Here is a 13,055-nt window from a genome sequence, read left to right on the forward strand (position 1 = left end):
TGACTTTTTTAGATACCTTCTTTAGCACATATTCAAAATTTGCTGCGAAAGTTAGTTTTGAATCTAGTATCACACCTAGGTACTTAATTTCATTTACTTTTTCAATTTTTTCGTCATTAATTGTCAATTTTAACTCTGTGTTATGCGTTTTGTTGCCTATTTCCATATATTTTGTTTTGTTGACATTCAGTTTTAATTTGTTTAATTTCAGCCATTTCGCTATATTTTGAAGGTCTTCATTTAATTTATTGATTGCATCTGTGTACTCTTCACATGAAATATAGATTAATGTATCGTCTGCAAATAATCTAATTTTGCAATGTTTTATGGTTTTAATTATATCATTAATGTAAATAATGAATAGAATTGGACCTAATACCGACCCTTGTGGAACACCGAGGTTGTTTTCTATCGGTTCTGATTCTGAGCTTTCCACTTTTGTTACCTGTTTTCTTTCATGGAGATATTCTTTGAAAAGATTTAGAGCTACTTCAGAAAGACCTATATCTTCTAATTTTTCCAAAAGTTTTTTCCTTTCTATCGTTTCAAATGCTCTTTTAAAATCTAAGAATGCTGCAATGGTGATTTTTTTATTATCTGTTTCTTTCTTCCATGTATCAATCACAATGTTTATTGCAGCTTCACAAGAGTTATTATTACGGAATCCTGATTGTTCGTCACATAATATATGATGTTTTTCCAAATACTCAACGAGTTGTTTCTTTATTACAATTTCTAGTACCTGTTCGTATTTTGGTAACATATTTATAGGTCTAAATTCTTCACATTTTCTGGTATTAACAACTTTCGGAATCGGGATCACAATAGATGTTTTCCATGTGTTTGGAAATTTTCCACTTCTTAACGATTCATTTATTATGTTCAGTAGATGAGGTCCTATCACTGGCATTGCATCCCTTAAAACTGTAAAACTTATTCCATCTGGACTCTCTTTTGATTTGGTGCTGTTTAGAATCTGTAAAAGATATGTTTCATCAATCTCTTTAAACACAAGTTTTTCTCGGTTTAGGGGAACATTTCTCACGCGGTTGTCTTCCTTCAGTAATGGTATACTCTGATGTAATTCCGTTATGCTGTTTACAAAATATTTGTTGAAGCAGTTCTGTATGCTACCCTGTATCTGATGTGGAAATTCAATGTCATGTTTCATCCCTTTATCTTCAGTTTGCATTAATCCTTTTATGGTTTTCCACATTTTTTTAGTGTCTCCTTTTTCACAGATAATTTTATTTTTGAAGTAATCGTTCTTACAAACTTTCAGTTGTTTTGAGTATTTATTTCTTGCATTTTTGAATGCTTTCCAGTCTTGTGAGTTTCTTGAGATTTTTGCAATTTTGTACATTCTATCTCTTTCATATTGTATTGATTGTAGTTTTATGTTATACCATTTATTTGTTCCTCTTATTTTAGTAGTTTGGATTGGTATTAACTGGTCGATTACTTCTTGAAGGTTATTTATTAATGATTTAGACTTTTCATTAAATTCCATTTGATGAAGTTCATTCATATCACCCAGAAGTTCAATTAACCTTTCACTGTTATATTTTTTATAATTTCTGTATTTTATTTCTTTGCTGGTTTTCGTATTAGTTCTTTTTGTGTTATCTGTAATGTGTATAAGGTTATGGTCGGTTATTTTTGGCTCATCTAGAACTTTTACATTCAAATCTAATCTGTTGGATATGACAAGGTCAATTAACGTCCTGGATTTATCCGTTATTCGTGTCTCACTTTTAACAAGTTGTTTCATTCCCGATGCTTGGATAATTTTTTTAAGTCTTTTAGTATATGTATCATTCAAATTTTTGAAATTTATATTAAAGTCACCAGTTAGGATATTATTTTCTTCCTCTTCTAGGTTTTGGGTGCACCAGTTCTCTATAAATGATAGAAAGTCTTTGGTACTTGCATTTGGAGAATGGTAAATTACTCCGTATACTCCTTTCTTATATCCAGAAGTTATCCTGATCGCAAGTATCCAGCAGTTCTTTTCATATTGTGTGTTAGAAATAACTTCATATAATATGTCTTTTTTGATAATTATTATTGCTCCCCCTGTATGTCTACTGTAGGAATCACAGCGTATTGTTGTATATCCTTCAAAAGTAACTTCGCTATCTTCAATATCGCATGTTATGTGAGTCTCGCTTAACATTACAAGTGCAGGATCATTTCGTTCTATTAGTATCTGGATTTCTTCATTATTCGATATCAGACTCTGAATATTTAAGTATATAATTCCTTGCAGTTGGTTGCATTTTATAAAAAATTTACCTTCTTCTTCTCCAATTCCAATTTCCTTTTGTATACTGGACATTCGAAGCTCCACGCTGGATGATTTGAGTCTAGGTTTATCTTCAACTTGTTTTTAGTATTAATACAATTATTACACTTTTCTGTTCCTCTAATAGCCTTGCATTCTTCACTTTTATGACCACCTGTACATTTAGGGCATACAAAGGAGTCTTTTTTACATTCGCTCCCTTTATGGTTGAACCCGTAGCATTTATAGCAGCGCTTAATGTCAAATGCATCAAATACTCTGACCCTTTCCCATCCAATATTTATTTTTTGCATTTGCAACATTATTCCATGTGTTTGTGTATCTACTTCCAAATATATTATATATTCTTCTCCTGTTTTTAATTTCTTGTTTTTTATTACAGTTACTTCCATTTTTTGTGGTTCTTCTGGAAACTCGTTCTGAATTTTTATGTTCTGAACGATTTCTTTTTCATCCATTTTATGTGTTACTCCAACGACTTTTATTGATGGGAATCTTTTATCCGGGATCTTCGTTGTATATTTTTCACAGAACTTTATTTTTATGTCTTCCTGTAGTTTTTCAATATGCTGACTATTTCTACATGTAACAATTATTTTACCATCCTTTGCATTTTTTATTCCCATCACTCCTGTTTCAATTGGATCAATTTGTTTTTTAATATCCTCTTCGGTTTTCTCCGTGGTCTGCTCTTCTTTCGGAGTGATAATAATTTTTTTCCCCAAATTTTGGTATTGCTTATTGTTACCGGTAATTTCCTTAAGTATTCTATTTTCTCCAGAAATATCGGCCATTTTTGCTGCCATTTCGCTTATTAACCCCAAAATTGTAATTGTTTTCGGGGTTAATTTATTAATTTGTTCTTTGTTTAGTTTTGTCGAACTGTCATTAATGCAATTTTGTAGAATTAGAACTGCATCTGTGGCTTTATCAATAAAACTTTTAGGATCCATCTTGAGTTACTTTATTTATTTCACTATTCACGGCAAAAATCAAGTTTTATGTCCGTTTATCTCAGATCACCTGTCTATTTTAATGTTTTTCTGTGGTTTTCTTCTGTCAAAACTTTTAATGTAAACTTTAAAGATATATTGCACCTTGTTTACTCAAGACAACGAAAAACCAATTATTTGAATACATTCATTTACCACTTCTTTTTAAAACGATATATTGCTTGATTATTTTGAAACACCAATATAGCAACACTTTAACATAATTTAAGGACAACTTTATTGTTATGTTCAGAGTTCAATTCCATAGACACTGATGGCAACTATCTGTACGAAATCGCAAGTATGGAAATAATGATAAAGCAGAGTTTCCCAACGGGGGCGGTGGTGGCATCTAGGGCCAATGGGGGCGGTGAAAGGGTACAAGGGGGCGGTGAAACGTTAAAATGACGATCAGAGGAATGTGAAAATTATTTTCTTAATGGATTCAATAAGTCGTAGGTAGGTATACCATTGCAAGAATCTTGCATTGTATCATTCAGTTATTAGTGATTAGACAGTCATTATTGATGGATTAATGGTATTTTTTTGTTGTCGGTAATATTGTTTAAAAAGAAACTTTTTTTAAAGTATTAATCAACATTTCCGGGTTACAAATGATCTCAGAATGTTGAAAATCCACCCACTTCCGTCATTATAAGTGGAAAATGTGGCTCGATTAGATGATGGAAGACTAAACTAGTAGATAGATGATCGAATACGCACGCCTAAAGGGGAACCAATAACTACCACACTACCAACCAGTTGGTCGTGAAATTTCAAAACATGTAATTTTCTCTTTAAAAAAATTTGGGGCGTTGAAGAAAATTGGAAAGTGGGTGGTGAGCCGGATAAGGTTGGGAACCTCTGGTGTAAAGCAAAGATTTTTCATATGGGTCCCGATCGTGGCGATCTGTATGAAAAAAAGCATCGTGTAAAACTGCCATAAGTACAATTTTTCATGAATGTCGTCGTAGAAGGCGTGGAGGTATGCCGAAAGAAACACGCTTTAACCACAGTAAAACGTATTACAGCGAATTCGTTTGAATGGATACATTCCTTGTTTTATTATTTCTTTATATGTATAGGTATGTGTTTCATTCAGTACGTCTCAATTTCCATTCACTCTCCGGAATTCATTCTGAATGTTTCACTCAGTTGTCGACAAATACTGTACGTTTATGCCTTTACAGCAACGTATTCCGTTCTGTGACTTGCGATTAATGTCCTCTGGCCAATCGTCGCCGGAATTTAAATTGAAACATTCTGACGTCGCCGCCCCAGTTTAAATGGCTTTCTGTATCCTATAAATTATTCTGTATAACTACATATTCCCGTACGTCCGTAACTCTATTCATACGGTGTTACAATACGCGCGATTCAAGAGGAAATATGGTTTCAATATTACTTCATATTCGCAGCTACAGCTGTGAGGTAGTTTTGAATATAATACGATCACATTTGTTTGGCTGAGGTTAAATCAGTAATACCATTTGAGTCGAGACTCAATTTCAAGCAACATTTATGTGCAATTCCGATGAAATCATAACGCAGCAATTTACGCCGACGCATAAAATAAAGTCATCATAATCATTGGTGGATTTCCTAGTAACGGAGTTATTGACTGTTGAAATAGCTAGGTGCGAACATCGTCAATGATTGAGAATCAGAATTTTACTTCATTTTATTATACAGGGTGTCCGGAGGTAAAGTGCACTAACTTCGGGAGGTGATTCTACAAAATGGTAGAAGTAAAAAAAAATAATAACTTTTTCGAAATTCTAACTTTTATTTTCCCGTACAAAAATATTTTTCCATAGAAGAATATTTATTTTCCCTTACAGACAGTTCAACTTTACTTAATCTAAAATCAACATTAAAACGTTGGAATTTCGAAAAAAGTGTGATACAGCCATAGACCAAATGGATACAGCCCAAGAGTGAGAGGGGAAGGGGTTACGGAATGTTGGAAAGTAGATATGAGTATTCAGAACAAATATATTTTTAAATACATCTATTAGAATTTGACTTTTGTTTTCAGTAATGAATGAATGCAAATCTTGGAAGCAGAAATTAACTCACTTCCCGAAATCCGATCGAGCTGAAACTCGACAGATGGACTCGTTGCGACAATGCATTCTATCAACTTTCTCTGAAATCAGATGACATTACGGTTTCAAAAGAATTTTGAAATAAAAGCATTATAGTAAAAAACACACTTTTTACTATGTACAGTTTACTTGACTGTATTGTATAAGTCGTTTGTTCGTTTTCGAATTCTCGCAAATTGAGGTACGCTGTACAAACGTTGTAAATTTGTTCGAAGTTTCCTGAATTCTTATTTTATCATTAAAAATTCAAGCCATCGGAATTCCACTTTCAACTTTATGTATTTTATTCCTATAAATATTTAGTGGTCGCTGACAGAGAAGTCTGAAATCTGCGAGTATAATCAACTCCGAGAAAACTTTACTTCGGGATAGATTCTGGAATTGTCGAGTTTCGCGAGTGTCAGTTAGTATTATTGTCAGAAGGAGTAATTTGCGAATATCCTAGTTGAACAATTGTAGATATAGATGTTTCTTGTTGCCATTGGAAACTGGAAGAGAAATGATTTATAATATATTCGTGGCGTCTTGCGAATAGCTCTACAATTATTAATAGCCACCTACACTGAATTCTATCACTTCGATGTTTATGGGTAGCCTCAATTCGTCATTCGTTTAATATTAATGTGTTATCCAGTGGCGGAACTTACAATGTTAACCCCCCCCCCCCCTGTGGAAAAAAAAAAAAGGAAAAATAGGTATACCTTAACAATTATTTCAAAGAGTCAAATTAGAACCATGTTACCTGTGAAATTGTGGACAATTTCGTTATGAAAGTAGTATTGATATGGACCTAATAATTCCATATCCGACGATATTACCTCAAATAATTTATGTATTATTTCACGTCATTGCCATATGAAAGAATATCTTGATTATGCTCACTTATCTTCTTATTCTAGCATCATCCCTTATTGTAGCTGTCTTCAGGGCAAACTTCAGCCCGGAAAAAACTCAACCGAACGGCACTCGAATCAGTCATATAGGTTTCTAAGCCCGTTGTCCCACGGGTCGGTAAATAATGCTGACCCAGTGCTGTAAGGCCCTGCGCAGGAAACTAAGTTCCTTATAACAACGTAACGGCCTGCAACGTTCAGTGTGGAACTTTTCAGCGCAGGATTTTGCAGCATTTGGTTTATGTCGATTGTTTACCGACCTGTGGGACGACGGGCTCAATTAACATTTTTGGACTCAGCGTAGAGATTTTCCGTTTTAACTCGACTGTTTTGCATTTCGTCTATCTATAAATATGTTTTTACGTTTTTTTTTCGTTTGAAGACGGTGGCCGTTTTAAGGGTTCAATAAAGATTCTCTTTTCAAATATTAAATTGTTGTCTTTATTTGGACTTCCTTATTCGAATTGTTTCAATTATTGTATGTACTGCCTGAAGAAAGTTAAAAAAGTACCTACTTACAAATCTTATGATTTCAGAGGAAATTTTCATTTTGAATAATTAAATAAGATAAAATTAGAAACACACTTTTTTGAACGCGAGGTCAGCTGTTCATAGAACTACTAGCAATATGTTTTTTTTTACAATTGACCGTCTCCACCGCTTGTCTGGTTCCGCCACTGAATAATATTATTATCAGTTGATACGGTCGGCCCACATCTTGGCCTCAAATACTATCGATACATTAATAACACTGTCGATGTTATAATAAATTAAAATCGTGATGTAAAAACTGAAACAAGATAATTAAGATAGTAATAATGACGTGATTTACGCTAGATTTAATTAATTCTTAAACAACTATTTTATAAAAAAATCGTAACAGGGTTGTAATTAATGCATGATAAATATAAACAGTATTTAGTATACAATTGTGTTTTAACTAGCTTTAATACCGGGAGCATAGCCATACTGTTAATTTCATAATTGAACAGTATAGAGAATACGATATGGCGTCTTTTCTTGTATTCATCGTTAAATTTGTTTTTCAAAGATTCCATATCTCACTATGGAAATAACGTTGCTAGCTGAAAATACTGTAAATACACAGAGGCGCGCCTAATGATACGATTGTACCACCCCAGCCAGGAGCACTCCTGTCCCGGTACGACCGGTACACCAGCGGGCACTGATTTGTTAGGACTTGGAACACATGCTCTGAGGATGGAAAGACTGGAATCGACCGGTAACAGGCAACCCAATAAGCTAATATTGGAATTTAGGATGGGCAGGAATAAAGGAATTGATTAAACGTTTTTTTCTTCTATTTTCCTTCTTCTTGCCTCTTCTCGGCTCTTCTTGGACCTTCTTGTCTATTCTTAGCTCTTCTTGCCTCTTCTCGGCTCTTCTTGGACCTTCTTGTCTATTCTTAGCTCTTCTTGCCTCTTTTGAATATTCTTGCTTCTTCTTGTCTTTTCTTGCTCCTTCTTGTCTTTTCTTGCTTCTTCTTATCTCCTCTTTGCTCTTCTACTTTGTTTATCCATCCCTTTCTGTTTATTCTGTCGGGTCACTATTTTCCGAGTCCGTTTCGTTCATGGTATATATTTTCTGGGTTGACTCTAGAACTTTGTCTTTCGCTATTTCGTTCCAATCTTCCAGTTGTAAAGAGTCATTCCACGTATAGATAGGTCTTCCAATTTAGCGCTCACCAGTACAGTAGTTCCAAGCTGCTGTTAATAGATGCGATGTCTTTCTCATGTCATTGAGGCGCGCCTCATTCAACTCGCACAAATTATTTAAAAAAATAAAAAAAATAATTTAATTTAATTGAACCCGAACTAAGATCCCGGTTTACAAAATGGGTTCTAAGTTTCTTAGTTTGGGTTTTATAAAAAAAGAAAGAAAAAACTAACCTAAAGCCCATTTGTCAAATGTTATATCGATCTAAAAATGTATAATGTCATCCAATTTCACAGAAATTCGTGCGTGTGCGTTAGTGCCAACAGTTGTTGAATGCATTTTTATCGACAACGAGGCTATCTGCGGAGTTTCAGATCGATCGAATGTCGGGAAGTGGGTTAATTCAATCACTCAATCAAGAAAACAAAATCGAATTTCAAATATTTGTATTTAAAAAACGATTTATTTTAACTCTGAATTACGAGGGTGTGTCGTAAATTGATGTTGATTGTATCGAACTACTAATAAAAGCGTTTGAGTTTATTTAGCTATAAATAGTCAGTTGGTGCCTATCACAGGAGAAATAAATAGCTTCACAACTGCCGTACTTCTTTGATAAATAAATAAACACAGAGAAAAAAACATCTAGAGCATTTATTCATATTGACTTCATTTCTAACTCGAGAAAATGACTTAATGACAAGTTAATTTGTTTTTCCAAACAATTATAAGATTTGCTTTGAGCTTGTGTTTGCTGTAATATTTGTTTGCAAATTGATTTTTTTCAATTCAATTCAATTATGTTTATTCATTTCAAAAACATTACAAAATTGTTAATTTCAATGCGTTTTAAAAATATTTTTGTAATAAGAGTTCTCAGATTAATATTAACAGTGTGTATATAAACTATACCAGTAATAATACCTAGAGCTTGCCTTTTAAAGGAAGCTTCATTGATGCTAAAAACGTCGATATCCGAATTGATTCTGTTCAACAGCAAGATTACTCTCCCCACAGGCATGACCATTGGCAAGTTAGTTCTGCAGGCCGGGAGATAAAATAGTGTATGTTGTCGGTGACGGAGATAACCATCGGGAACATAGAAATGAATGCTCTCCATGATGCCAGAGTTTTCAAACCATCCACGAAACAGTCGAGAAATGTGTAGCAATGCGCACATCCCTCCTGACCCGTAGATAGTTCATTCACAGATGACACTCATCTGTGCAGAATCTATTTCCATTGGCTTTTTGCATTCCCATTAGTGGTTTTCTGGATAATTAATATGGTCCATCGATCATCCATCTTCCTCGCTATACAGTTGTGTACAAATTTAACATTTTTAAATCCTTTATATCTAGGTAAAATGACACGCACCTCTTTCACGTAAGATATGTACAAACAAAGGTATTTTCCTATGCTGTTGTCATTTCAGTAACTTCTTACTAGTACATAAGCGTTATAAGATAGGCCTAAATTTTCACATTACAATTATTTCAAACATATGCCGGTACAACGGACATTGAACGTGAACGAGCTGACAAGAGGGCTTGACCTCCGAAACAAGAGAAAGGTCACTGTCTACATAAGATTTCGAAAAACTACCTCTATCCCCTTTTCCCTCCCCTTAAAGCAGAGTTCTGAAAATTCTATGAGAAATTTTGCACACTTTAAAAATAATTCAAAATAAAAGGAAAATAGTTACTATCGACATCTGATTTCAAAAAAACTCTGCCTAAAGTCCAGGCAACGCCGGGGACTTCAGCTATTTATGAATAATATTCAATCACAAAGTTACTTACTAATTTTTAAAACATCTATAACTATTGAAAGTAATTTTAATTCCTACGATCATTTTCCTTGAAGATGTTTTAAACAAATCGGAGTACAATCTTTTCACGGTTGTAATTTTTTTTTTGTGTTATATTTTGCACCCAATAATCATCACATCACCTTCTATTTACTAATAATATAATTTGTTGTGTTATTTCAGGTGGGCAGACCTTGTCGGTCCTGGCGCCCCGCAAGCAGCAACAGGCGGCGGGCGGCAGCCCCCCGCGCGCGGCGCCCCCCAGCCCGCAGCCCCCTCCCATCATCCCCAACGCCCCCATCACGCACACCGCCCCGGGGGCGCCCGACCAGCTGTCCAACAACAACGATGCGGACTTCACGCATGAAAATTCCGACTATCAGTGGTTCCTCGATTACAAGTGAGTAAACATTTTTAATATTATAATTTTAAAAAAAAAATCATTGTTCCATCTATTTGGGACCCGACTGGTTTCACCCGACTATCGACACCTTCAGATTGGCATTTTTGATAAATTTAAACAGAACCCCGGGTACGTCATCGACGACCGTCCTCTTCCTTCTCACACAACAGAATATACTAGAACGGTGACATCACATATGCCCTCTCTCTGAAACTACTCTAAAGGATCTAGTTCCGAGCCTAGCAATGATTGAGCGGCTGAATTAGCACGCTTAAAATTTAGCAAGGATTCACTTAGTGAGAAAAAAGAGCAACTGATATACCGCACCTACATCACAAAAAATGCAGCTCTCCCATCCTAAATTCTATCGATTTCCATTTTTTTCTAATTTATTTCTTAAATGCCTTAACATTTACATCTTAACATTAAATGTTAACATTTTTCTAATTCAGTCAGCTTGGAATTTATTCTCCTTATGATGGACTTCTACCAAGTAATAAATACTAGTGCTTTCTTATCCCCCAGATTCCTTTGGACGCAGATATTCTTTATCTTATCCTTATCCCCTCTCTATTTCATTCCTTATCTCTCATTATTTATTTATATTGTTATTTATTATTTTCCAATGCTCAAGCTGCTATTGCGCTCCGTGGATTGCCTCTTGTATTCTCTATTTCTTCATAAATAAATAAATACACAATAATAATATTGTAAAAAATAGCAGTAATATAGCTACCTTGATTTACACGATACAGGTTTTTTTATTAACAATATCGATGGGTAGTCGACGTTTGGCTAGCGCAACTGCAAATCACCAATGACATTTAAATGATAAATTAATGCCGGGCATTCTAGAGATATTGATAAATTAGTGTCGACAGCTTAGTTGGTCGTATTGATTATAATAAGGTCGTGCTAGGTCCCTTAGGTGAGATAGCAAATAAAAATTTCTTAAAAATGAGTTTGTTGATCGGCTCGGTCATAATAAAAAATAAAAATAAAGTGCATGTTTAACCTTCCTAATCTAATCTCTGATTTCTACGTAGTACCATCACCTGGAAATCTGGTTCCAGCTACCGCGACAGCTCGTGCCAGCACGCCAGCGTTCTCTCGTCGCTGTCAGGCTCGTACGGGCACGGCGGCTGCTACGAGGAGCTGGCGCGCGACTTGGATGCTAATCTGGCCGAGGCCGACATGGAGAGCTTCCGCACGCGCGATATACACGCGTTGCTGAGCCAGCTGCCCGGCCATCTTATGCAGGACGTAAGTCACCCCTCACATTCTTATCAATAAAGGCACGTATTCATCTGCGAGCTGTAACCATAACAAGTTACCGTTAAAAATCGTGGATCGTGAGTGACAAGCAGGGAACCGACCATTGTATAGTAAAAGCGTACACACTAGAGCCTGGTTACTTTGTCTGCAACGGTTATGGTTACAGATCGCAAATTAGTATGCGGCCTGATAAATAATAATACATTCTAACGGTTAACTTATTTATGGTTCCAACTGCATCAGAATACCTCTTCTAAATTTTCCAACTTGGCCAGAATGTCATCTGATAACTTTATTACTTTCGAAATGTTCCAAGTGCGCTAATGTGCTACTTCCTAATCTAACTTTGAAAGGGTTTGACCAGCACCAGATAGTCATCATACTTTTTTAAGGTTTTACCTGAACCAGGGTGTCACCCAGTTAACTTAATATTTTGAAAAGGTTTCAGCTGCATCATAGTGTCCCATTCCGTTCGATTCTTTTCAATGGGTAGCTAAATAAATGAACGATTTAGCTTAAATAAGAGAGTCTGGAATGAAGAAGTTATGATCCCTTGTTTTTATTTACTTTGTGGAAAAGGTTTTTGATATCCCAAGACATTTCTGTATTTTTTTTGATTTTGTGACACCGTAAAGTATACATAAATCCTCTCTCATTCAAAAATATGTATCTAAAATTGGCTGGGACTACGCCATACTACATTGCATCCATAATAAATACCCCTGAGCCACCCCAATGTCATCTTGGATCCCTGTGGATGACAAGAACAAGGCTGAGAAAGTTGGTTATTGTTGATTTTGCAGACCAATCGTCGGGGGGAAATGTTCGCCAGCGTAACTAGTTCGCTCATGGAAAAGTTCTGTTTCGATTCCTCATTCAGTCCACACAGTAGTTCTCAGGTACAGCTATATACTATCCTGTCTGTGTGACCAGCAACCAAACAACCTACCCTTAACCTGTCTTTCTTTACAAGAACACCCTTAGCTGTTTGAGGAATGATCTTTCATAGCTCATAGAGAAATGTGAATATTGAAAATTAGCATAATAGAATTTCAATCAATTTTTAAAATCATTTTGTCATCATCATCATTGAATGTTTTACATAAGTTCTATTTCTTGTTCTTACCTTTTAGTTCTTGTATAGTATAATTATTATATCATCATCATTGCATGATTTAATAGTCAATCAAAAAATTGTAGGAGTATCAAAAAGTGTTGTGTCTGTGTTGTAGATATCATTTTAAGTATTGTAATAAAATTTATTTTTCCATTTTATAAGCACTGCCAAAATTTCACAACACGAACATGATCATTTTAAATTCTCATCATCCTTTTTAAAATTTTGTCTTTGTCTTTGATGTGTTTCAATTTACTTGAAATAGCTAGTTTTAGAATCTTGTAAAGATTGAGGCAAGCATCTCCATTGTGTTTGATAAGCGAAGGGACGTATAGAAAATGTTCAAAGGATTCTTGATTACCTTTTATGTCTGCGGCTTCTGCTGAATTTAACAATTTCCATCTTCCAAACAACATACAATGGACCGCTTGTGTGATATAAATAATTCAGCATGTGGCATGAAAGTAACAATATT

General features: G+C 35.0%; 1 protein-coding gene across 9 annotated transcripts in view; it reads left to right on the forward strand.

Moving 5' to 3' along the window:
- LOC149417804 (uncharacterized) overlaps positions 1–13,055 on the forward strand; it is a 223,762-nt gene that overhangs the window by 180,462 nt on the left and 30,245 nt on the right. For 7 of the 9 annotated variants that reach the window (XM_089639432.1, XM_089639433.1, XM_089639435.1 and 4 more), the window contains 3 exons: positions 9,969–10,185; positions 11,235–11,451; positions 12,267–12,362. In XM_089639432.1, coding sequence (XP_089495558.1) covers positions 9,969–10,185; positions 11,235–11,451; positions 12,267–12,362 — 530 coding nt within the window. The remainder of the gene's footprint in view (positions 1–9,968; positions 10,186–11,234; positions 11,452–12,266; positions 12,363–13,055) is intronic. The other 2 variants (XM_089639430.1, XM_089639431.1) reach the window with 2 other exon arrangements.

Source organism: Hesperophylax consimilis, chromosome 14 (assembly GCF_061612785.1).
Source record: "Hesperophylax consimilis isolate HC1 chromosome 14, BYU_Hcon_1.0, whole genome shotgun sequence".
In the NCBI taxonomy this organism is placed as follows: domain Eukaryota; kingdom Metazoa; phylum Arthropoda; class Insecta; order Trichoptera; family Limnephilidae; genus Hesperophylax; species Hesperophylax consimilis.